Source organism: Centroberyx gerrardi, chromosome 2, assembly GCF_048128805.1.
Source record: "Centroberyx gerrardi isolate f3 chromosome 2, fCenGer3.hap1.cur.20231027, whole genome shotgun sequence".
Classification (NCBI taxonomy): domain Eukaryota; kingdom Metazoa; phylum Chordata; class Actinopteri; order Beryciformes; family Berycidae; genus Centroberyx; species Centroberyx gerrardi.
This window is the reverse complement of record NC_135998.1, coordinates 33,877,085-33,904,268: the sequence shown is the minus strand read 5'-3', so window position 1 is coordinate 33,904,268 and position 27,184 is coordinate 33,877,085. Positions and strand designations below refer to the sequence as shown.

The 27,184-nt window shown below is 42.2% G+C and overlaps 2 protein-coding genes across 2 annotated transcripts; one reads left to right on the top strand and one right to left on the bottom strand.

The window, feature by feature from the left end:
• Positions 1-812: 812 nt before the first annotated feature.
• inip (ints3 and nabp interacting protein) lies at positions 813-3,170 on the bottom strand. The gene is made up of 4 exons (XM_071906441.2): positions 2,909-3,170; positions 2,108-2,204; positions 1,594-1,681; positions 813-1,351 (listed from the first exon to the last, which is right to left on the bottom strand). The coding sequence occupies exons 1-4, from the start codon at positions 2,931-2,933 to the stop codon at positions 1,253-1,255; spliced, it is 309 nt and encodes a 102-aa protein (XP_071762542.1). The 5' UTR covers positions 2,934-3,170; the 3' UTR covers positions 813-1,252.
• A 1,008-nt stretch (positions 3,171-4,178) lies between these two features.
• snx30 (sorting nexin family member 30) lies at positions 4,179-23,347 on the top strand. The gene is made up of 9 exons (XM_071906439.2): positions 4,179-4,390; positions 8,634-8,849; positions 11,243-11,353; positions 11,755-11,913; positions 13,900-14,089; positions 20,197-20,396; positions 21,640-21,729; positions 21,941-22,093; positions 23,177-23,347. Exons 1-9 carry the CDS (start codon positions 4,238-4,240, stop codon positions 23,252-23,254), a joined length of 1,350 nt encoding a protein of 449 aa, XP_071762540.1. The 5' UTR covers positions 4,179-4,237; the 3' UTR covers positions 23,255-23,347.
• Positions 23,348-27,184: the final 3,837 nt, after the last annotated feature.

Below are 27,184 nucleotides of genomic sequence, written 5' to 3'. Positions count from 1 at the left end.
CAAACAGCATTAGTTGCTATTTCAGGTTCAGAAGAAGGAAAACACCATTGTGATAATCTATTCATTTCAACACATTTGGTGTTTCTCCTGTTATTTCTTCAGCTCTGGTGTCAGGGTGAATATCTGACAGTGTTGAGTAAACTTCACGTGATTTGCCTTCTGCAGCCGGCCTCCTTATCTTTATTGACTCTCCAATAAATTAGAATTACCGCTGTGTTATCGATAAGAAATCAGATAAGTTAGGAATTGTTGGCAGCTGCTCAGGAACGGCAGAAAATGTTGGCATGAAGAAAAAAAGTAAAGTTAAATGGTTTTCTATGTCAGTTTTTACTCTCAGCCCCTCATGGGCTCAAAGAAATAAATAAAAACAGTCACCTGAATGAATAATAGCAAAAACTGAATAGCAGTGAAGTTCAGCTTCACTTGTAAATTAGATTTCAATAAACTGACAGTGAATGTCTCAAAAGAAACTCAACGAAGTTTCCACTTATTGAAATGTGCAGTCATTGGATCAGATTTACATTAGCAGAATATCAACTGGATATGTTAAAAAAACCAAAATTTTCAATTTTACCAATCTCTTAAATGTCACTTATTGTTTGAGTATAGTTTCTTAAAGGTTAGAAAGATGGCTGATTAAAATACAGTTTTTATTGTGCGGCTTCACAAAATAATTTTCTAGGAGAATACTTTAGTAAAATATTAATCCCAAAAATTTGCACATGTGACGCTCCCAGTGGACATTTGTGTTTGCAGAAAAAAGACAAAAAGTCACCCAATACATATACAATTACATTTAATATTTGTTCAATACAAATCAGTTACAAATGTAAAAAACTTGACAACATTTTATCCTTTTCATGGAAAGCCGGGTGATTTGTGTCGTGACAGGCAGCGTAACAGATACATTTACATATATAATGAGGTTGTTTGTCCCGTGACCTCACAGGACGCTTTCGTTATCTTGAACCTTCTTCTAAAAATCGGAAATCTTCCCTCACATCAGCGGCAGCTTGTTAGTCCAACACGAGGTAAAGTTGTCAGATCGACTCCTCGGCAGTTTGCAAACAGCTCCGTCCCTTCTGTCCGTCCAACAGTTTCTTTCTGACCGCCAGTTCATCTCCATCAGAAACATTTTAAAAAGAGAGAGAGAGAGAGAGAGAGAGAGAGATGGGTGTGACTCGCACATGCGTTGTTTTGAAACTTCGTCTTCGCCTCACACCGGGTCACCGGGGCTGTCGGAGGTCAAAGGTCAAGACTCGGGCTCCAGGCGAGGGAGAACGGGGAGGATCAGGTTCCCAAACGAGGAGTCCTGAGTGATGAAGAAGCCTGACGAGTGGGCGTGTGCATGCTGCGAGGGAGGAGACACACACACACACACACACACACACAGAGGTTTGTGTTACTGTACTTGTGAGGACTTTTCCATTGACTACATTCAACTACATTCAACACTAGTTCCCTTTCCTTAAACCTTAACAGTTACCCTAAACTAAAACTAAACCTAATTCTAATGTTATCCCTATCCTTGAGAGGACGCACACACACACACACACACACACACACACACACACACACACGGCTGTGTCTCACCTGCAGGGCGGCCTTCTGCTGGGCGGCGATGTGCTGCTGCTCTGCGTTGTCCCTGAACTCCTTCAGGTTCGGTCTGGAGAGAGAGATGCTGCGGGAAGAGAGGGAGAGAGAGAGAGAGAGAGAGAGAAAGGGAGAGAGAGGGGGAGGGAGACAGAGAGAGAGAGAGAGAGAGAGAGAGAGAGAGAGAGAGAGAGAGAAAGGGAGAGAGAGGGGGAGGGAGACAGAGAGAGAGAGAGAGAGAGAGAGAGAAAGATCATCATCATTCTTTCATCTCCCAAATAAGGGATTTCAGATAAAACTGAAAATCTCCCTGCCCAATCCTGACTTAAAACTAAAGGCACTTCTTCAGCTGCCTCTCCAAAAACAGTGTTTATATCCAGTAAATAGCCTTTCTGTTGTTTCAAACCTCGGTAAATTGATAAAAAAGACACTCAGCTTTGACATCAGAGGTAAAATAAAGTGTATTCAAACCCGGTTTCCCAGGGTTTCTACCCTCCAGCTGCAGGGTCCCTACCTGGCTCCTGGGTTGTTCATGGACTGACTCTGCAGCAGCCGCCTCTTCTCCTTGTCCAGCTCCGCCAAGATGGCCACCCGGGTTTTATTCTGGAAGACTGGGGAGGGAAGAAGAGAGGGAAGAAGGGAGGGAAGGAGGGCGAGAGACATGGAGAGATGGAGAGATGATGGGGAGAGAGAGAGAGAGAGAGAGAGAGAGAGAGACAGAGAGACAGAGAGAGAGATGATGAGGAGAGGGAGAGAGAGAGATAAAGAGACATGGAGAGATGATGGGAGAGAGAGAGAGACAGAGAGAGATAAAGAGACAGAGAGAGATGATGGAGAGAGATAGAGAGAGAGATGACGGGAATAGAGAGGGGGAGAGAGAGAGTGAGAGAGAGATAGACAGAGAGAAATGACGGGAATAGAGAGGGGGAGGGAGAGAGAGAGAGAGAGAATGAGAGAGAGATAAAGAGACAGAGAGATGACGGAGAGAGAGAGAGATGATGGAGAGAGCTATCTTCACTTCATGCAAGCATAAACTAAATAAGTTAGCATAAACTGAAATGAATTAAATGATAAATGAATCTTCCATTGTATCTATTGTTAACAGAGACAGCATCAAAATGTCCAGTATAGCTGGATTTTGCACCAAAATACTTTTACCCTGAGCTGTAGTTAGCTTAACTGATATTAGCTACTGGCTGTTAGTAACGTTAACTGCTAGAATATCTAGATGTAGGTCGGCAGTGGATAAATTAAGACAAGTAAAAACAATGAATTTCACTCCCAACACCCTTTATCCCAGTAAAACCTTCCTCACCTTGTGCTGGAGGGTTTGCAGCCATGTCAGTGAAAGCAGGAGGCAGAACAGAGGAACAAACGGATCAAGCCGCTAGCTAACCGTTAACTGTTAACGTTGTTTGTGTTTTCTCTGCCAAGCTAACGTTTCTATCCTGACTTCTGGACGACGATAGCCATGGATAAAATATATTTACAAAGCTAAACTATCTACATAGGTTAGACAGTGCTTGCTACTGTGTTACACCACTGTACCGCTAACTGAAAGTTAAAAAAAAAATGAAACTCTTGATCATGTACACTGTCGTTACATCTTCTTGTTACCATGTTCGAGCTTTGCGCTTTGACCGAGAGGAGGAAAAACGAAGAGTTCCCACTCTGCTCCTGTTTCCGGGAACCACAAAGTCATCGCTGAGCAGCTGCGAGCCAGAGTCTGCTCTGCAAGATATATGGTTTACTTTTGCAAATATCTTCTGTTAAAACAGTTGAAGTTTATGTAGACTAAGTTATAGAAGCTTAAAGTAAAGGTAACTCCTAGAGCTAACGTTTAAACACTGTTTGTGATTAGCCCTTTTGAGAAAAACAAATTTGTTTCAGGTCTGAAACATGACAAACTTGTTCACAGTTCATAGGCCACAGTATGCCTCTACTGGAAAACATTTTGGTGTAGGCCTAGTTTTCAACAATAAATTATCTGTCAATTATTCTTATTCTGTTATGAATACATGTCTGATGACTGCTTTTAAAGCTTTTAAATGCTTTTAAACGTTTTTTTCCATTATTTTTGTGTTATATCTGTTATGTTTTGTCTAATTTTGCAAAAACATTTTGAAGGACAAAAAAAGGAACAGGGTTAGTGCGGAGGAGGATTAGGGCCACATGTGAGAACTTCATTAATTCTGACTTTAATCTTAGAATTCTGACTTTAGTACTAGACTGTCAAACTTCTGACTTTAATGTCAGTTTTCAGAGTCTGAGATTAATTTGAGAACTCAAATAAAAGTTTCACATATGGCCCTACTCGCTTTCCGTATGGTTAGTATGTTGGTTATCGTTTTTTTTATTTATCTTGTCTGATTCAGCTTCTAACAGACGATCTTTGGGGGCTTAAATGCCGTTTTGTCGTCACCTGACCGTATGTTTACTTCCGGGTACGTTTGCCTCCACTTCCGGAGCTGCGCCGTGCGAGTCAGCTGACAGCTGTGTCCAACCAGCGGGTGTAGCATCTCACTAAAGACACCCAGGCAGAGGGGGGAAGAAAAAACAGCCTCTCAACTACAACCGTACCAGCCGCGAGGAACCGGACAGCTTTCCCCCGGACACCCGGCACCGTCTTCCCGCCTCCTGCACCATGAGCGTCGGCGCTCCGAGAGGCCTGGCCAGCTCGGGGCAGAAGCCCATCACCGAGATCCTCCACCCGCTGTCCGCCGCCGAGGAGACGCTCTCCCCGGCGCCAGATGTCACAGTCGGCGGCCACATCCCCGGCAGCGGCGGGGCGGACAAGGTAGAGCCAACTGACGGGTGTTTGGGGAACCGGGGGGCGTAGAGGAGGGTAAACACACAGAAAGTCATTTTTAGCAACAGGGTTTCAAGGCTGACAGGAGTGTTTTTCAGCTAAATGTATCGTCCAAGTAAGTAGTGTCCAACTGATGCAAGTTACATGAGGATATTGTGTTTTAAAGGGGAGAAAGGCATGAAGAATTAATGTTTTTGTTTTTTTGTTTGTAGTTAGTTTACCCTCCTTTTGATTTACCACTGCATCACTGTGGGGAATAAATCTGTCCCGTCCCAAATCTATCCCAAAAGCAGCTTAATTAACCTTGTGAAGGGTCTCAGGTGGAGAAAATGTCAACCAGCTCTGTTTTCTGACAGTGGGGCAGGGCTGGGCGATAATTCAATATTATGGTTTATCGTCTGTCAGTGGAATCGTATCGTCTTGATATGCCGATTTTTGGGATATCATGACACACAATTCTGCTGCTCTAAATTGATTATAACAGACATGAGTCTTTTTTGAGCTAAATGTATCATATACATCCAAGTAAGTAGTGTCCAACTGATGCATGGAGATACTGTATGTTTTTTAAAGGGGAGAAAAGCATGAATTAATTTAATTTCATGAAAATATTGATTTTGTTTGTGTGTGTTGGTGGTTGATTGCCTTTTGTTGATAGTTCAGCCTCCTTTTGATTTACCACTGCATCACTGTTGCATGCTGGGCGATAATTCAATATTATTGTTTATAGTTTCTCAGTGGAATCATGATATGTTGATTTGTAGGATATCGTGACACACAGTTCTGCTGTCTAATCTGATGATAACAAGCAGAAATTATTTAAAAGCTGAACAAAATGAGGCATGAAACATTTTAAAGGTTAAATGTGTAACAGTTCTGCTTTACACATTTCTGCTTTACTGAAACATAATCTGACTAGTAAATATCAGCAGGTTCCTGAATGGTAGTGAGTGAAACAAAGTGAGCAGCCGGAGCACGCTGCAGAGATTTCTGCATTCAGAAACACAGGAGCGGGTCGAGGCTGATGTTGTTGTTGTTGTTGTTGTTGTTGTTTGAAGGCCGTCCTATCACAGTGCTGGACCCTCCCACGCCCCCTTCTAGCTAACCAACAGCAACAATAAGCGGCTTGTAAATAACAGTTCTGTCATTATTGAATATGTCAACTAACCTCGCTAGAAAAATCTCCTTCATGTTTTCTAATTCTTTATTTTGTTATTGTGTTCAACATTTCCCTTTGTTAGGGTTAACGCCTCCGTGCTGCCTGTAGAGAGAATGTCAGGCCAAGGTCTGTTCAAAAAATCTGGCAATTTGTTTCTGCCTTGCTTATCGGCGAAAAAACACACATTGGTAAATATAACTTGAGACTTTATTACTAATCTGTAGGGTGTTCTGGTAAATTCGGCATGTATATAATCCTCCAAACAGCACAAATTTTAATGCACCAGCACATTTATATGCCGGGAAAATGGTGTCACTTCTACAGAACCTGAATGGATAGATCGGTTCTTCCACTGTTTGCTGTGGTAATTTGCCTAGTAACGTTACACCATAAAACGGCGATTATAGCATTTTAAGGGTTAGTTTCTGTGGTAACGCAAGTCTGGACATTAAGGCTGTGAAGTCTGTCACACTTGCTTGAGAACTGAGCAGATGAGTCTGTTAGCAAACCGTCAAAACTCAACTGAAAGCTAACGTTAGCGACGAGGCTAACGTTAGCTTTATCAAAGACTGTACTTCTCTCTCTCTAGCTCTTCTAGTCAACATTAGCATGTTAGCAAACCTAGCTGGTATCGCTGCGGAGGATATGTTGTTGTCATGACAACGCTGAACGAGAGAGGCCAGCATTGGACCAGAAGTTAAGGAATATTATTTGAAAATGTCAGTTTTGTTTGACATCACAGCTAACATTACCATTCGGTTCAATGGGATGAACATTGATTTGACTAGTCAACATGTGATTGTTAGCCGTATAGTGATATATATCAATATCGAAAAATATCCTTATGCTATCCTTATGATATTGATTTCAACCACATTGCGCGGCCGTAGCTGCAGTGTAACTCTGTATGTAAATGTTTTGGCTATCCCAAGTTTATTTTTATTTTTATTTTTCACCCTGCCTACCTGAGCCTGACTGTGTTGTTTTGGCCTGGTTACTCATTCACAGTGATGTCATGATGCAATGCAATGTAATTATCTGCAGGTTAGCACCACAGTGTGAAAAGAGCACTAAAGTCAGCAGGCAGTGTGTGTGCGTGTGTGTGTGTGTGTGAGAGAGAGAGAGAGAGAGAGGGGAGGAAATGTAGAGATGCAGAGTGTGTGTGTGTGTGGTGAGAGAGAGAGAGAGGATGCATGAGTGATGGAGAGAGAGGGGTGTGTGTGTGTGTAGCACTTTTCTTGACACTGATTGCATTGGGAAGATGTACACACACACACACTCACACACTCCAGGCAATAAAAGTGGGTGTGGCAGTGAGTGAGCCTGAACAGAAACAGCAGTTGTGGGATGACATAAACATAAACTCCAAAGAACAAGAGTGCAACCGTTGTTTTTATTTTATTTTTTTAAATGCCTGCATGGTGCAAATTTAGTATTTGTTTGAAATGTACAGCAGGTGCACTTCCTGTTGTGGCCCTTTCTTCTACTATCACTAAAACAGGAAGAAAACCACGAGGAACATGGGACAGCGGCACTCCAACTCCTCTAATTGAGACTCTGTAGATTCTCCCTGTTTACCCACGTGTGACGTTCACTGACCTCACTGTGCAGGATTTCTGGGTACTGAAGTTCAGATTTTTCAAACAGTTGCCTCTCGCTGTCATTTGGAGGCACCAACGTGTCTAATGCAGCTTTAAAAGATAATTTCAGTCATGGTGAATGTTAAGCCCATTTTCCAGTTTGCCCTCTCTCCCATTTGAAATTCCTGTGTTTTTGTGGCAAACTGTAGCTAGAGGGATTTCATAAATGTCCCACATTTTACCTACATTTTCTAATGTTTTAAATGGGTCTCGTATAGCAGATAAAAAAACAATCTTTTTACTATCATCAGGTCTGATTGATTCGTACGTCTACATGAAGAAAGAATGAAACTTGGTTGCATAGCACCTTGTTGTAATCCATTTCATAGGAAATACTTTCAGGCAGTGAAACTCTTCCTCAGCTGAGAGGCTTGAAATGAGGCGGGACGTTTCCACAGAGGAAGTCAGTGATTGGTGCGAAATGTCCCGTCTAAGGCGGGAATTGGGATATAAACATAAAAATAGATTGTGGTGAGAGTTTTGGGTGAAACTGGCTGAGTGAAAGTTTTTTTTTTTCTCTTCAGAATCTGACCTTGTAATCATGATGCTTCTACAGAGTTTTTCCTACTTTCTTGTTCCAGTGTTTGTATTTTCACCCAAGTCAGACACGCCTACTCTTGCCTTGTTTGTCCATTGAGGGCTTTCTGAATTTTGGATAGGATATTTGGATAGAAACTACATTCTATTCACAAAGTAATGTTTTTTTTAAGGCAAATTTGGTTTTGATATCGTTTGGAGTTGAATGAAAGTGGCGTCTAGAATAAGGGAAGATAAGGGATCTACTGTAAGTCACATGATCACCTTTTCTTCACGCTAGCAGGTAATAATCCACAGGGACTTTTAGAAGGGGAGAGAAAAACTCTGGAAAATGGGGTTAACATTCACTGTTAACTGTAATATATAGTAATACAACAAGGCAACAGGGATGAAAAATTAATAAAAGTCAAAGGTTATAAAAAGGCCTTACGGTAAAAGTACGTTGTAAGAAGAGATTTAAAAGATGATACTTATCTTTATTTATATTGCACTTTTTGACAACAACTTCTTCTAGATGACATTCGCTGTCAAAACAGTCTTGTGTGTCTAAACTAAAAGTCCATCATTTATTATAAAGAAAATAAGCTAAAAGATGGTTGCAGTCCCCTCTTTCCCACAGTTGGGGTTTTCTCTCTTAGGAAATGCACCCGTCCCGCAACAAGTCCCTCCAAAAAAACGTGTTCCATTCACTCCGACGAGAACAGAGGTGTTGTGTCAGATGATGCTGCTCGCATGCGCGTGTGTTTGCACGGCATGCGGCTCAACAACAGTCCCATTGACCGAGAAAAAAAAAACAACAACATCACCATCGGCCGTCGTTTCTATCGGCTCTTTGTTCGCCGCTTTCCCATGGCGGCGTCCGAATGTGATCTCACCATGCTCTCTGTCCCCGCAGGAAGCCGGCCTGACCAACGGCACGCCGGTGGAGACGTCGAGTCCCGCCTCGGCGTCCTCGCTGTTCAACCGGCTGCAGCTGGACGACGACCCGGAGGCGGACGCACGCGACCCCTACGCCTCCACGGAAACCCGCGACCTCTTCGTCACGGTCGACGACCCGAAGAAGCACGTCTCCACCATGGAGACCTACATCACCTACAGAGTCTCCACCAAGGTCTGCTATTGGCTGGTGTCATGGTTACGGTCTCTGCCTGGTGTCAGGTGCTTTACGATGCGGGCTTCCTGGTTTAACAGTGATGCAGCTGCTGCAGAGTGTAGGACCTTTTCCCACTTAGGTTTAAAGGTCTTTAAATTGAGAATTGCATTGCTCAATTTCATGGTTTAATTTAACAAAGGACCTGTTAATGTAAAGTTTCGCAAATTATTCCACCTGTCAGCATGGTGGAAATTTGAAAAACTTTCCTCTGGTTTCAACAGAATCAAACAGAATTTTAGAATTCCACTCTACTTCCTGATGTAAATGATGTCACCTACACCCAGGTTTTAAAGAACGCTCTGATTGGTCGACAGTATGCATAGTTAATGAGGTGACAATAGCCAGCCGGCTACTTGCCAAACGAGCCAAAATCTCCTCGATTGTTGCAGGATTTGTTCCTCAAAGATAGAAATCCTGTCTGCAGTGGAAGCTTCTGCTCTCTGTCCTGCAGGCTTTGTTCCATCTAACATCAAACACTGAACATCATGATGCTCACTGTGTTAGAACCCAACATCAGTCGGCCGACCTGTCAGTGTTCAGGGATTTTCAGTCAGTAAGTCATCAAGTCAAGTCTGATGCAGTGGAACAATATAAATTCATGAATTATCTCGGGAAAACAAAGGGTTAGGGTTAGTTTTCATGAGATAATTACTCTCTGCCCATTGGTTTATCTCCAGATAATGCGAAAATTATGTCATTATCTCGGGAAACCAAAGTTTACTTTTCTCGAGATAATGACATTATTACTCTCTACCCATTACTTAATCTCCAGATAATGCGAAAATGACACTGTTATCTAGCTCGTTATCACAGGAAAACAGCGTAAATAAAATGTGTGAGTAGGCTATATGTCCTCAGTGGGCTTCCGTACCCAAGGAGCTCCAAATCATGAGATAATTGTATAATGTATAATAATATATAATAATTGTACTTTTTAAAATTTTTATTAAATATTTCTTTTATTTTTGAAACTTTCATTACTTATAATAACTTTTAATAACTTAAATTAAATTATTTAAAAATAATAATGTATAATAATAATAATAATGAGATAATTGCTCTATGCCCATTAGTTAATCTAAAATAAACAAAGAAAATTAACTTGTTATCACAGGAAAAATAAAATGTGTTTGTCCTCAGTGGGCTTCCGTACACACCTGATATTCAGTGAAGGAGATTTATTTAATAGTTTGTATCTGCCAGGTGGATCCTCCTCTTCCTCCTCCTCCTCCTCCTCCTCCTCTTCCTCCTCCTCCTCCTCCTCCTCCTCCTCCTCCCCCTCACTTCGCCCTGTCCGCCTGAAACAACTCTATTTGTTTTGACTTCAGCGGAGAGTTTTAGCCTTTCCATCCCATAATGACAGAACCAGATTCTGAGGCGGTGCCAGGCGCCGTCGGCTGGCGTCATGGCGACGGTTGCTACGCGCACCATGCTGCTTCTGCTGAAGGGCTTAAAGCAAATATCACATCTGAGTCTAAACAGCCAGTGTTAATGGAGGGGATCTTTAACGCTGACGTGTCAGAAGGTGTGTGTGTGTGTGTGTGTGTGTGTGTGTGTGTGTGTGTGACCTACATTTCGAGGTCATTTCGGTCCACTTTAATGTGTTCATACAGTACTTCTGCCCATTGTGTGCCACTGTGTGTCTATTTGCATGTCCTTTAAAATATTAGAAACATGATAAACTCATCAAAGTGAGACTATTTTGTCATTCTTAAAGGGGCATTACGTAATCAATGACTTTTATCAATTTCTATCGGCGATCAAGGACTGGTGACAAGTTGGCAGATCTCTGGCACGGCTTACGGTGCCTGTAATGGATACAAATAATAAAGTCAGATTTTCACAATAGAGACAATAGAGCCACAATAGATTTCACAATAGATAAGCTCGCTAATCAGAGCAGAGATCCAACAGAAACATCTAGTGAAGAGGTGTTATATATCAGACCGGAAAGTGAGTTTTTAATTTGTTTGTCATTGTTGATTTATTGGTTTTGATCAGTAAACCTATCCACCTCCTTCACATAATGTAAAATTTTTAATAGTAATAATGATAATGAAAAACAAAGATGTGTAATTTTAGTCTATTTTCTTTTCTAATAATTATTATTCATAATCGATAATATCAAAAATATCGCGATATTCACAAAACATTGCGATATTCGATATTATCAAACATCGGCCCAAGTCTAATACCCGGTATTATGGTTTAGTGCTGTGGACAGTAAAACCTTTTTATTGTGTAAAGAGTGTATTGTAAGTTTAGGGTTTGTGTTTTAGTGTCTACTAAAAGTCAGGAGTGTGTCCTCACCTGCATCATAATGATCTTTGTGTTTCTGTCTGTTCCTGCAGACGACGAGGATAGAGTTCGACCTGCCGGAGTACTGCGTCAGACGGCGCTACCAGGACTTTGATTGGCTGAGGATCAAGCTGGAGGACAGCCAGCCAACCCACCTCATCCCAGTAGGTCACATGACCCCAGATTGGTCACATGACCTCAGATACAGATATGCTGATAACACACGGCTTCCTGTCATGGTTTCCACTGAGAAACCTCTGTTTCCTCTCCTCCTCTCTCCTCCCCTCCCCTCCTCTCCTCTCCTCTCCTCTCCTCTCCTCTCCTCCCCTCCTCTCCTCTCCTCCTCTCCTCTCCTCTCCTCTCCTCCTCTCACCTCCCCTCCTCTCCTCTCCTCTCCTCTCTTCCTCTCCCCTCCTCTCCTCTCCTCTCTCCTCTCCCCTCCTCTCCCCTCCTCTCCTCTCCTCTCCTCTCCTCTCCTCCCCTCCTCTCCTCTCCTCCTCTCTCCTCCCCTCCTCTCTCCTCCCCTCCTCTCCTCTCCTCTCCTCTCCTCTCCTCTATTCTCCAGCCGTTACCAGAGAAGTTTGTGATGAAGGGAGTAGTGGATCGTTTCTCGGAGGAGTTTGTGGAAACGAGGATGAAAGCTCTGGACAAGTTCCTGAAGCGAGTCGCTGACCATCCAGTCCTGTCCTTCAACCCTCATCTGAACGCTTTCCTCTCTGCTAAGGTAAAGGAACTCTCTCTCTCTGTCTCTCTCTCTCTCTCTCTCTCTCTCTCTCTCTCTCTCTCTCTCTCTCTCTCTCCTCTCTCTCTCTCTCCCTGTCTGTGTGAGGTTGATAAAAAACACAGACTCATTCAGATGTAATTATTAACCTCATACTAAAAAGAAGGAAAGGCCCAAGGCAACTCTTCTTCAATTTTTAACAAAGTTTTTAACTCCAATGTGAGTTTTTAACAAATGCATGCAATAAAGCCCTTTTAACTTTTGCAGCTGAAGACGAGTTGCCTTGGTCCTTTCCTTCTTTTTTTGTATAATTTTGAGAGTCCCGTACCAAAGAGCACCTTCTTTTTTTAATCTGAATCCCCACTGAAGCGCTTTTTCGTCTTTCTGCTTTTTGTGTAATTCTTAACTTTTTTTTTTTTTGTCAAATTCTGGTTCTGCTTCCTCACTCATTCGTTAATTTCATTTCACATTAATTGAAAATGAATTACCAGGCAACTTTCAGCTTCGTTCAGAAATGACCCAGACATGGAGCGTTCAACGGTTCGAATCCCTCAACAACTGCCACTGAAACGCCCTTGAGCAAGGCACCGTATATTTTATTGATTTTCCAATAAACAAATAAACTATACTAATTAAGTATAACACATGCATGTAATAAGCAATGGCACAATAGGCAATCTATTTGGCATGAGGCAGTGACTCAAAATCTTGAGACTTTGTTCAAACTATTTCAGTATCAATACAGTTCAATACAGTATCAATACAGTTAACAGTGTGGAACAGTGTCAATATCACTGGCTCACTAAGAGGTGCAAACTCTATTATATTTTTCTTAATCATGCCTCCTCTTCCCTCCTAGCCTTTAAAAATAGAAACCAACGTGCACTAAATTGTGTTTAATTATACAACAGATAGTCTCCCCCGAGCGATCTGATTGGTTAAAGGCGTGTTGGAGTGTGAGCCGACTTTACCGGCTGCTCTGCCAACTCTTGTGGTAACTGAGATAACTTGGCTGTGGCTCGAATGTTTTGAAACCTCTGTTAAACATATCCACAGACTGAAGAATGTCCTCTCAGCTATTATTGCTATATTAATGTGTGTGTGTGTGTGTGTGTGTGTGTGTAGGTGTGTGTGTGTGTGTGTGATTTATCCACGTCTGTCATCATCCACAAATCCTGACTCTTGAGCTAGCCAAGACACAAGACAAGACGAGACTTTATTGATCCCCGTGGGGAAAAACGAGGTCGTTGGCGGCAGTAAAATATCAGGATTCACCAGGGAAATGAAAGTAGAACATAAGCACACGAGTAGAATATAAAATGGGTAACAGCGCATAGAAATAATGGAATAAGTAATTCAAGAAAGCAATAAAATAGAATGGGAACAACTGTGGGGTTTTGTAAACACGCTGCTGACAATTTCAACACGTTAAATAAACTATAGTTCAAAGTGCATTATTTAAAGTGCATTATCACAAGTCCCAGCACACTTTACAAAAGAAAAACTTAAAAGAACAGTAACAACAGCTCATATCATATAGAATATGATATAATGTCATATAAGATAGTATAAAACAAGGATGAAACAATACAAAGGAAATAAAACAGTACATTAGGAAGGATTTAGGGAATAAGTATGTTTTAACTTTTGCCCTGAAAACGTAGAAATGGAGCTGTAAGAGTGGGAAGTAAGGGAAGAATTGATTACTAACATCTATTTACTCACAGTTGTTACTTCCAGGTATTACCAGCAGTCTTGATTGCTCACTTAAATATGGATTACTAAATGTGAAATATAAATAAGGTCAACTCTACTGCAGGATTTTTATGTAAAAATGCACTTTGCCTGTTCACAGAATGAAGAATGTCCTCTCGGGTATTTTATCGAGTGCAGATGACTGAGTGTGTGTTCACGCTTGCACTGTGTGAGTGTGTGTGTGTGTCTTTTCATAACGTGTGTGTTGCTGTGTCTGTGTGTGTGTGTGTGCAGGACCTGAACAAGCGGCAGGGCCTGGCTCTGCTGACCAAGGTGGGCGAGTCGGTGAAGCAGGTGGCCGGCGGCTACAAGCTGCGGGCGCGGCCGGCCGAGTTCTGCGCCATGGGAGAGTACCTGGACACCTTCAGCCAGAAGCTGGGAACCATCGACCGCATCGCTCAGAGGATCCTGAAGGAGCAGACAGGTGACTGGACGGACCGTAAAGATGACCTTTGCCGGTGGCGGTTGATAGAGACGGGACGATGTATCGAAAATATGAATCGCGATGTTAGCTCCATTTTTATTCTGCTGCTCTCCCGGTTCCAGACTCCTGAACCTCGTCACTCCGCTCTTCAGATTTTGGCGAGGGATTCGGAGAGTCTGGTGTTTCCCTCGTCAACGGCTTGTTCTCGCTCTGAGAAACGATCGAGCCAATCAGAGCCTTTGTGGGGGCGGGACTAAAGTTTGAACCGTTGGCGCGACGCTTTTTCATTGGTGTTTTCGGCAGATTTGTTGAATAGATTTGTTGAAATCGCCCCCTTAACCAACAAATTGTCTTTGCAAAAACTATATTTTTGTCACCAATTTGGCTCACTAAACTCGTGAGCCAGCTGAGTGAAACTAGTCATGCTGCTTGAATTGTTTATAAGTGAATGGCTTTCTTTATGTTTATGCCGATGGATCGAAGAAATTAATCTGTTTATCAATCATTTTAAATAGGCGAAAAAAAGTGAGAGATTCGTTTTTTTATATATCGTCAAAAATCTGCTTTCCTTTATGTGCTAGAAGTGATTTTCAGACTGTTCCTCCAGACAACGGCAGTGAATGGAGAGAGAAAAAACACACAATTCTCCAGTCTCCTCTACCGGAGCAACAGATTACAGAATCACTGATTTTGGGGTTTTATCATGGAGGAAGAGACACAACCCAAGAGACTACCAGAGTTCAGCATCACTTTAATGGGTGAAGTGAGCTGCTGTAGTGTTTGGTTGTAATAAAAACCTGCAGACTCTCGGGTGTCGACGGTTGACAGCCACTGGCTTAATATTTACAGAGCTCATAATTCTGTAAAAGCCCGTCGTCTAGTGAGATGCTGCGATGTCTCCGTCTGTTTTGGCGTTTCAGAAGTCTTGTAGTCTGTAGTGAATCTGCAGTGTTTACAGAAGGTACTTGTTTCCGTATTGGAGGAGAAGAGATGGGAGCTGTAGATACTGTCGGCTCGTGAGTGTGTGTGTGTGTGTGTGTGTGTGAAAAACACTTTCCATGCATTCCTGCCTCGGCAGCCTGGACCACAGCCATCAGCCTCTCTGATGTCTAATTTCCAAATAAAGATTTTGCAGTTGGACAGGCAGATCCAGATCCAGATCCGCCCTCTCCACTGTGGGAAAGGGGAGACGGAGGGGAGAAAGTTGATTCCCGGTCCGGCCGGAGCGCCAGGCGAACTACATAACTAAATTTTAATGTTGCAGAACTGTAGGAAACAGGTTTATGTGCCGTCTGTGTCCGTCTGTCTTCAGTTCCCTGCTTGTCGATTGGAGTCGATGTTCATGCACGCTGCAAAAAGCTGCAAGTCAAACGGCATCCTGCGATTTGTGGTCACAGTCAGCGGTGAAGCAACAACTTGAGAATATTAGGCATCACACTTGGCACTTGTGTACGTAATTTTCCAAGTCAGAACATTTTTATTACAGAATGAAATAGTTCAAGAGTACGTTCATCACTTCATACTGCAAATAAGCTTTAGTGGTCTGATTCTAATTCTAAAAATAATATGTTGTAATGACATTGAATCATCGGGTCGCTGCAGAAATTAGAGCCATTAGCGCTGTCGTCGTCTAGATACATATTTCAGTTTTTTTTTTTAAATAACCGCAAAGCATTTCATGTGGGCGGATTCTCTTAATTATCTCTTAATTATCTCTTATTTTTATCACCCATAAAAATGATCATCTAATTTGCATGGAGAATTACAGAATCTGTGTTCGAGTGTGTTACTGTCAGAGGAGGGGACTCGAGTCACATGACTTGGACTCGAGTCACAGTTTTAATTGCTTGAGACTCGACTTGACTTGGGTTCTGGTGACTTGGGACTTGACTCTGACTTGTACTTTGATGACTTGAAAAGGTTTCTAAAGTCTTGACTTGAGATCTTGTGTTTGTGTAAATGACTTAGATTGAAAGTGATGAGATTTGTTCCAGCAGACGACTGAATTTAAATTCTGTTTTCTGAATTTGTATGGAATGATTGAATTTATTGAAGTTGAAACTGATTATAGAAATCAAACTCATGATGCTCTTACTAGGGCTGCAGCTATCGATTATTTTAGTAATCGAGTATTCTACCGATTATTCCATCGATTAATCGAGTAATCGGGTAAGAAATACTTTTGCTTTATTAAAGAGCAATAGTAAATATACAAAAGAGAAAAGCTGTCCGCACGAAGCTGTCCATACGACACTGTGATTTACTGAAAACGAGGTGAAATAATTATTATTATTGATATTTATTACTAGGCCTAAATATCATACAAGTTCATAAGACTGGCTAATATACATTTATTTGCTATGTTGAAGGGTTGCCCTACACCTGCTGACCCTACTCACTGCAATCAAACTAAACTGAATATACCTGCTGTATTGGACTGGTGCATTTTAGGCTCCAATTGCTACTTACACCACCTGATATTTTGCTTTCTGGGGTATTTTATGCATCACTGTGAGGGGAGTAGGTGTGTGTGTGTGTGTGTGTGTGTGTGTGCGTGCGTGTGTGTGTATGTGTGTGTGACTATCATAATAATAACATGAATGAAGCTCAGGCTTTCACAAATTGACTGCAGCATTTTATTTTCTGTGGTTATTTTCTTGAGCAAAACTTAGCTAACTTAGGGACATCATAACTAGCCACCATATTGATTTACGTTCTTAACTAGCCATTACATATAGCCATAATTAACGTGCATTCTTTACTAGCCTTCATCTCATCCCGTTTTAATATTAAGTGCTGACTCCGCCCACCCGGGCCAGTTTCGGCGTACGCCGGTAGTAATTACAAGTGGACCCTATCCTACAGTCCCTGCTCTCAGCGGAGGGAGGGAGCTACGCTGTGTGTGGGAAGCGCTGTGATCGTCAGACCTCTCTGGATTAGACAAGCAAGTAGAGAAAACCGGCATCAGCCGAACCAATTTATTGCCAAATGCTTTGGGATTCAACACATTAACATTGCTTCCCATGGTCAGAAAAAGTCGGCAGATTTGTCGCTAGTCGCTTTTGAGAAATAAAGTCGCCAGGGGGGTCTGAAAAGTCGCTAAGTCTAGCGACAAAGTCGCCAAGTTGGCAACACTGGATCCGAAACTTTGGACACTTTCTGTCGTTTTCTCTGGCCTGTCTCTTCTCTTCGCCCCTCGCTATTTTCTCTCTTTCTCCAGCGCGTTGTGCAACAGTAATAATCATCCGTGCGAAACACTGAGTGTGTATATAGTTATATGGATTAAACGAAGCTTCGATGCAAAGAATTTGCATCAATGATTTTTAGTAATCGAGTTACTCGAGTTTCTCGAGGAATCGTTTCAGCCCTAGCTCTTACCAAGTTTTTATCCTATTAAAACAATATATTTTTTTCTATAAGACATTGATACTGGAAATTGATATTGGACTCCTGATTTGTTCTGACTTGACTTGCTGTTCTACATTTAGATTTGAGACTTGACTTTAATGACACGGACTTGACTTAGTAATCCACATTTAGACTTGGGACTTGACTTGAGACTTGTTCCTCAAGATTTGGGACTGACTTGGGACTCGAGCAGAGTTGACTTGGTCACACCTGTGGTTACTGTAGAATAAACCTTTTTCACAAACATGGCTGACGTTCTTCTGCAGGTTACAGATCGGTTCTCACCATTGCCAGCAATGTTAAGAAGCCAAGTTTCTGTCTGTCATCACTTCTATTGTGTTTCAACATAATTTATAACACAATACAGATGTTGTCACTGACATATCTTTCTGTTCCTGTTGTCAGACGACTGCAACACTATAAACAACTGATTTGATTGAGGGTCAAAATGCTAACAGCCCACAAATTACCGTTAGCCAGTTAGCATTTTGTGAACTTAGATCAAATCACTTTTTTATAGTCGTACCGTCATGTGACAACAGAAACAGAAGAAGTTGTGTAGACCAGAGTTACTTCAAACTGGAATCGAGAACAATACTTGATTCCAACATCGCTATTTTTTTTTTTAGACATTTTTCCGGTCTATGATTTTGAGGCAGGCAGGTGCCAGGTCGACCACCGTGAGGAAAGTGGGTCGTTGCAGCAACAAAATCGAATAAGATTCAGCAGAGAAAAAGAAAAGAAAATAGCATGTAAGCATACAAATGGAATATTAAATGAGCTATAAAAACAGTAGAAATAATAAAAAAATACTAAAACAATGAAAGGACTAGAATTTCTGGGTTATGTAAACACACTGCTGACAATTTCAATTCACATTTATGGATTTAATTACAGTTTCTACTTACAATATAGTCTCAATTGCTTGAGTTACTACATATGAAATATATGTAGTATACCAGTAAGTATGTTTTGCTGGTTCCACAGTGAACATTAAGCAGTTCACCAACAGTTTACCAACAGTTCTGTGAACCAGCAGGCCGTTTCATGTGGGATTTCTATAGAAAGACTGGCAGAGACCACATGAGGCACGGAGACTGTTAGAGATACAGAGGCTGAGCTGTTGTGTCACAAATCTCCTGTCAACCACATCTTGCACCATCATGGAGGAACATTGCAGAGCTGTGTGCAAATAATGTTGAAGAATAACAAGAAGCTAGAAACAGAGAGCTAGCTGATGCAGCTTGTTGTAGTGTGGCTGCAGATCCATTCAGTAACGTTCTCAGTAAAAGTGAATAGTGTGATAAGGTGGATTTGGTTACTGTGACACAGTAAACTGTCTTGTCTTTAGCCCTAGTCTCTACTCCAAAACACTCTGAGTTGTAGCTTGAGAAGAGTCAGCTCAGTTAACCTGAACAAACTGTTAGCTAGCTAACTAGCCGGCAAACACACTGATGTTAATGTGAACATGCTAACGCTAGCTGCTTCTAGCTACGTTAGCTAGTGTGCTAATCAGATGTGTTAACAACAAGACAGTGATGTTAGCTGACCAGATACTATGGTTAGCTAGCCAACAAGCTGACATTATCTAAACACTAAATCAATCAGATGGATCAGTGATGAAATGATCAGTTCAGTCAGAAACAGACAGAAATTAACCGTCTGTTCAATTCTGTAGAGACGGACGAGTTGTACTTGTAGAAATGCAACTACACTGTTCACACCTGTTGTTGCCCAGGAGCTGAAGACCTCCAACATGGCCGCCAGAGAGAGTGCTCCGTCACCTGAAAACCTTGCATAGACAGGTAGAAAGCATTAGAGACAGTGGAACGACTGATTTAAGAGTGTATGGTCTCTTTGTGCTGCTGGATATATCGGAAATACATCTGGATGATGAAGTCGGAAACTCTGAGAAAGTTTTGCTACCTGTTTCTCAGTTATGACACAACGCTGACCTTTAACCTTCTCAACAAGGTGAAACATAAAGTTTTGTGTCAACAGCAGAGGTGGGGACTCGAGTCACATGACTTGGACTTGAGTCAGACTTGAGTCCCAGTTTTAATTGCTTGAGACTTGACTTGATGCATGAAGAGAAGACTTGAGACTCGACTTGACTTGGGTTCTGGTGACTTGGGACTTGACTCTGACTTGTACTTTGATGACTTGAAAAGGTTTCTAAAGTCTTGACTTGAGATCTTGTGTTTGTGTAAATGACTTAGATTGAAAGTGATGAGATTTGTTCCACCAGACGACTGAATTTAAATTCTGTTTTCTGAATTTGTATGGAATGACTGAATTTATTGAAGTTGAAACTGATTATAGAAATCAAACTCATGATGCTCTTACCAAGTTTGTATCCTATTAAAACCATATTGTATTGAAAAGTCCTAGATATTTAGTTTTCTTTAAGATATTAAATTGATGCTGGACTCTTGATTTGTTCTGACTTGACTTGCTGTTCTACATTTAGACTTGAGACTTAACATTAATGACATGGACTTGACTTGGTAATCCACATTTTGACTTGGGACTTGACTTGAGACTTGTGCCTCAAGACTTGAGACTGAAGTCCCAGATGCCGGACCTTCCCACCAGCGCACGAACGCACCATCTCATCCCTGCCTTTCTTCTTGTCTTTCTTTCTTCTTCGCTCTGCTCATCTCTACTCGTCTGTCTACCTGCCTCTCTCCCTCCACCAGAGTACCTGACGGAGCTGCGTGAGTACGGGGCGGTGTACTCCAGCTGGGCGGGGTCGGAGGACGAGCTGCGGCGCCCCCTGGAGGGCGTGGCCGGCTGCGTGACCACGTGCTGCGGCGCGCTGGAGGACCTGAGTGAGAACATGAGCCAGGACTTCCTGCCCGTCCTCAGAGAGTACGTCCTCTACATCGACTCCATGAAGGTGAGCGGGACGGGGGGGAGCGGGACGGGGGGGAACCGTACAGGCAGCGCTCTGTGTTTGTTTGAAGGTGGAAAGCTCCTAAAAATATGTTCATACTACATAGAAAAGTGAAAAGTGCTCTTAAATAAAAACAGAAAACAATATAAAAGTCACCGTAAAGCTCTGCCTTTTCCACCCAGTCAGCTGTAATTTTGGGGGGAAAATATGAGAAAAGAAATGGTTTACCCTCCTACTGTAAAGGTGCAAACACACACACACACACACACACACATGCAAGAACAGGGTTTTTCCCAAGTTGTGTTGATTCTGTAACGGTGAGGACATTTTTGTGGATTTAATAATTTCTCAGGTTGTTTTACTCGTTTAAATATTAACTACTAAGAACACAGACACACAGACAAGTGTCTTTACACACACACACACACACACACACACACACACACACACACACAGTTCAGGCATATAAACACACACATTGTGTCAGAGTGCGTCCTTCATGTCGCAACACAGTCAGAGAAAGACGTAAAAACACAGACTGACTTTCTGCAGCTGAGTCACCTTTGATCCTGATATTAGAGGAAGTGGAGTCACAGACTCGGCGTGTCACTTCCTGTCTTCTCCTCCTTCCTCCTGATTCAGCATGACTCTTCCTCTCTCTCTCTCTGTCTCTCTCTCTCTCTCTCTCTCTCTGTCTCTCTCTCTCTCTCTCTCTCTCTCTCTGCCTGTCTCTTTCTGTCTCTCTCACTCTCTCATAAAAACAATAATGAAAACAGTAAATTACTATAAGATCATAACAATCAGATAGATAGTAAAACAGGGAAAGAAATTAAACTATAAAACAGTGTTGGCAGGTTATAATTCAGCCTGCTGTGAAATATTGAGCCGTCAGTTGCAGGTGATCATGAAGACACATTATTCTTGGTTTTCAAGTTCATTAAAGTCTGGTACATTTTCCAAGATTTTGGGGAAAAATATCTTCTCTTAATTGTTCACATTTTTCACAGAATATTTCTCTCTCTCTCTTTCTGTTTCTCTCTCATTTTTCTCTCATATTAGCTCTTTCAGAAACATTTCGGCGACACCGTACATCATACTGATTACGCAGCGACAAAACCAGAAACCAAAAAAACAGATTTTGTGACATTTGAGGGGACGAAGAGGAACACTTTAAATAAAATCCCAGTCGAGTTTTCCTGACTTGCCTTCTAAAGTTTTACCGGCTGATGTTTTTTGTTGATTTCAGAACGTTTTGAGGAAGAGAGACCAGAGCCAAGCGGAGTACGAGGGCCGACTGGAAGCCGCCGTATTGCGCAAACAGGAGGACCGAACGCCTGTGAGCCTCTTCCCTAATTTCCGATCCGCATCCTTCTGTCGCTTTGCCAAATTCTGCTCTCTAATAAAACAAAATCTACCCTCCGCTAATCCTGTACTGCCCAGGCTCCTGTAGCTCTAGCCCCGTGCTTTAGTGGAGCGTCGTAGCGGTTCAGTCCTGTATTTTGTCCCCTCGAGGCCCCTGTAGTTGTAGTTTCTCTGTCTCCCTGCAGGTGCCGGTGGAGGTGGAGAAGTGCCAGGACAAAGTGGAGTGTTTCAACGCCGACCTGAAGGCGGACTGGGAGCGCTGGCAGAGCAACAAGAGGCAAGACTTCAAACAGCTGCTCACCGGCATGGCCGACAAAAACATCAACTACTATGAAAAGGTGAGCAGACGACTTAAAGTCGAGATGAAACGGCATTTCGAGAGTATCTAACTTCCGTATCGTGACGTATTTCCGAGTGAAACAGGAAAGACAGGCGGGACGTAACGTTGGGAGGAATTTGATTTGAACGTTGAAAAGTGGGCGTGTCATAACACCCGAAGACACACCGAAGTACCGTGCTGCTGCTAGCTAGCTAACTAATGAATCTTAGCCTCTTAGCTCTGTGCGCTAAAAGTTGAAGATTGATTGATGGGTGGATGTCATGATATTATTGGTTGAAATTAGTTACGGGCATGCTTACGTAAGCACACGGCATATTTTGTTTTACAGGAAGAAAACATGATTGAATTTTGATATAAGAATACAATGAAATTGATTTTTGGTATTTTTTTTGGCATATATTGTTAAATAGGTGCACAGTATGACCGGGGACGTGATCTAAAAGGGTTAAAAAGGCATTTTTCATTTCATCTCATCTTTAAGACATCAGTGTCTTCTCACACATCAGACACACTCAGATTGTTTGTTTTTAGAAACCTATACTTTTGAAACTCCTCCTTAACATCTTGGCCAACTAAATTATCAACTATGAAACTAAATAGACTCCAAATCTAATTTACATACTCTGGAAAGTAGTAACAGAGTGAAGATTTTTATTATTCAGTCTCCATCTTTGTCCCTCAGCCTCACTGCTGTGGTGTTTCTGCACTGCACATCCCGCAGATCACCTGTCAATCAAACAGTGTGGGCGGAGCTTGGATTTTCTGTTGCTGCAGTTTGAGTTTCTCTTCTCTTCGTCTGTTCAGTCATGGTGGCTATCGCTGCTCATGCTAACTACCCAGTTCTTCTTCTTCTCTTGATTCCAAACAAACCGGAAACGTGTGAAAGAAGATAGAAAGAAGCAGAGTAGATATTTATTTAAATGAAAATGATTACGACTGATTACGACTTAAAATGTTTCTCTTCTGTCTATCACTGCATCTCCCTTTCTCTCTCTACTCCCTCTCTCCCCGCCTCTTTCCCGCTCTTCTTCTTCTTCTCGTTTTTCCTCCCATCTTCTTCTTCTGTTGTTGTTCTCCTCAGTGCCAGGCAGCGTGGGAGTCTCTCATTACTCTGCTGCAGGACAAACAGACTGAGGACAAAACGAATGAGACGAACTGAAACTCGTACGTCTCCTCCCTCGTATCTCTGCCCCTGTCTCTCTCACTCTCTCATTCACACACACACACACACACACACACACACACACTCTCTCTCTCATGCCAAGGAAAAGGCAGCAGATCTAAGTGCTGGACTTTGCCCCTGTTCCCCTGTGGGATGATGGAACAGCGGAGTCGTCTTTCTCAGCGACCTGGAGGAGGAAACGAAGATGTAAAGAGAGGAGCGTACAAAGACAGCAGAGGAGGAGGAGGAGGAGGAGGAGACACCTACTATGTACAGATATTTTCTTTCTTTTTTTTTTGTTGTTGTTGTTCTTATTGACTTTTTGTATTTTGTACTTCCAGCTAACAATCGGTTGCCAACGCTACTCGTCTTTACCCTCGGCCGCTCTCTGGACGGACTCGGCTCTGCTCCGACCTTCTGTCCGCTCCCTCCCTACATTTTTTATTTTTATTTTTTTGCCTCGGGGAGGGGATCTTAATGTTTTCAGTGCAGGAGCCAAAAGAGAAGCCGGAGAAGCTGAAGAAAACATAGTTGTTGTTGTTAAAGGAGAATCAGGCCTGTAATCCATCTTAGGTTCCAACTAGGGTTCGACCGATATTGATGTTTGAAGGCAAATACAGATATTTTGTGCGGATATTCAATATCTTTAAATTTAAATGACAAGTATCCAGTCTTTCCCCTCAGAGTTTTCTTCTCCTCAGGGTGTAAAAGCCTCTGAAACAGCATTCAGAGCATCATGGGACACTAAAACTCTCCACTGAAACCAGACGGATGAGATTCTGTTAGTGTCAGCAGCTCTTTAAGGCAGAGAGACACCACACACCTGTTCACCTGTTGGTAGAGGAACTCTGGGAGACTTTACTGCCTTTAAATGAAGAACTAATTTATAAAAAAACATAACTGAACAATTAAATTACTAAATAAAATGTAATTGCAGGTTTTACAGACTTTCCTGTAGCTGCGGTCAGAGAGGAACCTCCATCATATTGGCTGTGAACATGACCGGCTGATATCTAATAAAAGGTCAATAACAATAATAATAATATATTGGCAAATCGATATATCGGTCTGCCCCTAGTCCCAACCCTTAATTTGAGAAACCTGGATCGTGAACCTTAGATATTATTATTATTATTATTATTACGGTTATTATTTATTCAGATCTGGGCCCAGTTTTCTAAACGCATTCTGCTACTAAAATCTTCCACTGTTCTCCGTTTTAAACTGTTAAGGCCTTAACATTTGGGGCAACATGTCCGCCTACAGGAAGCGTAGCGAGACGCCCGGCCAGATATTGAACCACGTTTATCTGGATAACAGTTTGCAGAGATGTACATCATTGCAGAAGTGTTTCGACATCGGTAACGGCCTCAAGTAGTTCTTCCTCCTCCGGGTCTTGTACATTTTGAATCGCTTACTTAGAGGCGGTGCTGATGCTGACTGAGAGCGCCGTGGTCCGACCGCCGTGATACAAATGTCCGTCCTTAGATGTTCGCCCACCGTCTAAAACCACAGCAGCCAATAGTCGTGGTTTTCTGTCCGTATCGCCTGTAGGTGACGCATACTGTCAAACAAAACTCAGAGATCAGTCACCACTCCTGTTTTTATGAATCTTTTTGCCTTTAGACCTTTTAGTGTCGCCTGGAAAGGAAACAGATCCAGGAGCAGCAGGCAGATGGACCGCTCTCTTCTCTAGAGACGGTTTCATCACACGGTTTAGTTGTGTGAGCTTCACAACACGAGCGATTACTTAAGTGGGAAGTAAACCTCGATAGAGAGAAGGCAGAAGACCTCAAAACGAAACCTCAGTTAGTTCTTCCTCAGAGGGAAACTGCAGGATTTCTGGGCTTCATAATACATTTTGAATTTCCCTGTGGAAAAGAGTTTCGCTTGACGATGACGACACAGACAGGCGGGAGTGTCTGAGTTGAGTGTGGAGCTTCATCAGGGAGCTGATGAGTAGAAATCCTTTTCTGATTTTACTGCAAAAGCAGCACAGATGACTAGAGCAGATTTGTCCATATATACAGTATATTATATTTATGTTTTGAGAGAGTGTGCAGCAAAGCAGTAAGTAAACTGCAGAGCAGCACCACCTGGTGGCAGATCACTTCATAGTTTTTCATCTTTCAGATTCTAATGGTTGCTGTACAGTTTATTACCCTTTTTCTTTAATTTCATCCCCTAAAGTTTGACTGTGGCCATTTATACATGCAGGAGGGATTTCACCTTTAACTGAGTAGAACAGAAGTGCAAGAGTCTCTGGTCTGGCTTTCCCAAAAGGAAATGACCAACAGAGTTTCTGCAGAGCTGTCAAGTAAAGTAAAGCGTTCATCTAAATTAGATTCGGGCAATTTCCTAAACCTGCTGCTGCTGCTGCTGCTGCTGCAGGCTTACAGTGGAACAAAGAGCCTAGAGGCTTCTGGGAAAGCTGCGATGTGTCATGTAAACACCTGGGAAGTGGATGAGCCAACAGGAGATGATTCACTACAAAATTCCTGTGCAAGTTCACATGTCAGAGCCACACACTGCAAGAAGCACTCCAATAAATACTCTAGTATTGAGTCTTAAAAGCTTGTTTTCTTTTTTTCCCAACCTTGTTCAGTGGGAACTGCCAGTGGGATGAGAGAATGTTAAAAATGTCTCTTGTTTGCAAAGCAAATGAACTTGTTTCAGGAGCTTGTTTGACTCTGGCGGAGTGATCCGCCCTCGATTTCAAGACAGTTTTACTTATTTGAAGTGAAAATTGAAACAACGTTGGAAACAAGTGAAATCCTCTCGCCCTGTTGGCAGATTTTTTCACTTTAAAAAATGAAGAAAACAAAATTTTAAGACTAAATGACTTAAAAATATGGAAATCTTTTGCAGTTGAAACCTCTGACCCGGGAGTGTTACCATGTGACTGACTGCTGGAACGGTTTCTAAGACGGTTTAGATGGACAGTTACTTCACAACTTATGACCAACAGCGTTTTAGCGTTTATGCTTTTTCTCTACTGCTGCCTACTTTTGTTTTTTTGTCCCAGTTCCTCGTCCCGGACTGAAGCGAATGTTGCTCCTGTCTGCTGCCTCAAAACGTTTCCATCAGAGCTTTTCTTTAAAGGAAAAATCCGTCCTCAGATCCTTTTACACAGTTAGATATCAGTCTGAGATGTTCAGAGCGTTCCAGGAGTTATTTAGCGATGAAGTGTTGATTTCCCAGAATGCCTTTCGACAACCCAAGGAGGTTCTCTGTGCTGTATAGTGTAGGTGGAGCAAGAGAACAAGAGTTTTTCCAGGCCAGAAAAAGTGAGATTCGTCCCTTCCTCAAACCCCAACCTGTCTCTCTGCTGCAATGCATTCTGGTCTCTCTCCTGCTCCTGTGGGTGGAGAAACTGGTCTCTCTCCTCTTCCACGATGGATTTCTCCCTGTATGATTGTTGAACGTCTCTCGGTGCAAAATGGCGGCTCTAGAAAGAAGCCCTCGCTCTTTGATTCTGAGGGACTGACACCAAAACCTGACGTTTACCGCTGATGTTTTACATCCTGAAACATTTTCTCATATCAAACTCCGCTGTAGCTGCGCTGTAAACGGCTCAATGTGATGTCATGTCGTCTAAAAATACATCACCAAACAACAAAATGGACCTAGAAATGCAAGATACATCACTAATAGCTGTTTTTTTAACAGTGTTAAAGTGTATGTAGGGTGGATTTTTCCTTTAAGACAGAATAAAACAAGTGAAACAACAATATCTAGTGGTAAACAAGGGTTACTGCAGCTGGTAGGAATACATAGAATATTTTGAATGGATGCTGTAAATCATATGAAACTATTCTGAAGAAAACATTGGAGTTTTGAATAATGAAGGAGATTCAGAAAACACATTTATTAGCCAACCAGAAGTCAGAGTTCAAACATCCCTACTGGATAATTCAGATAATTCAC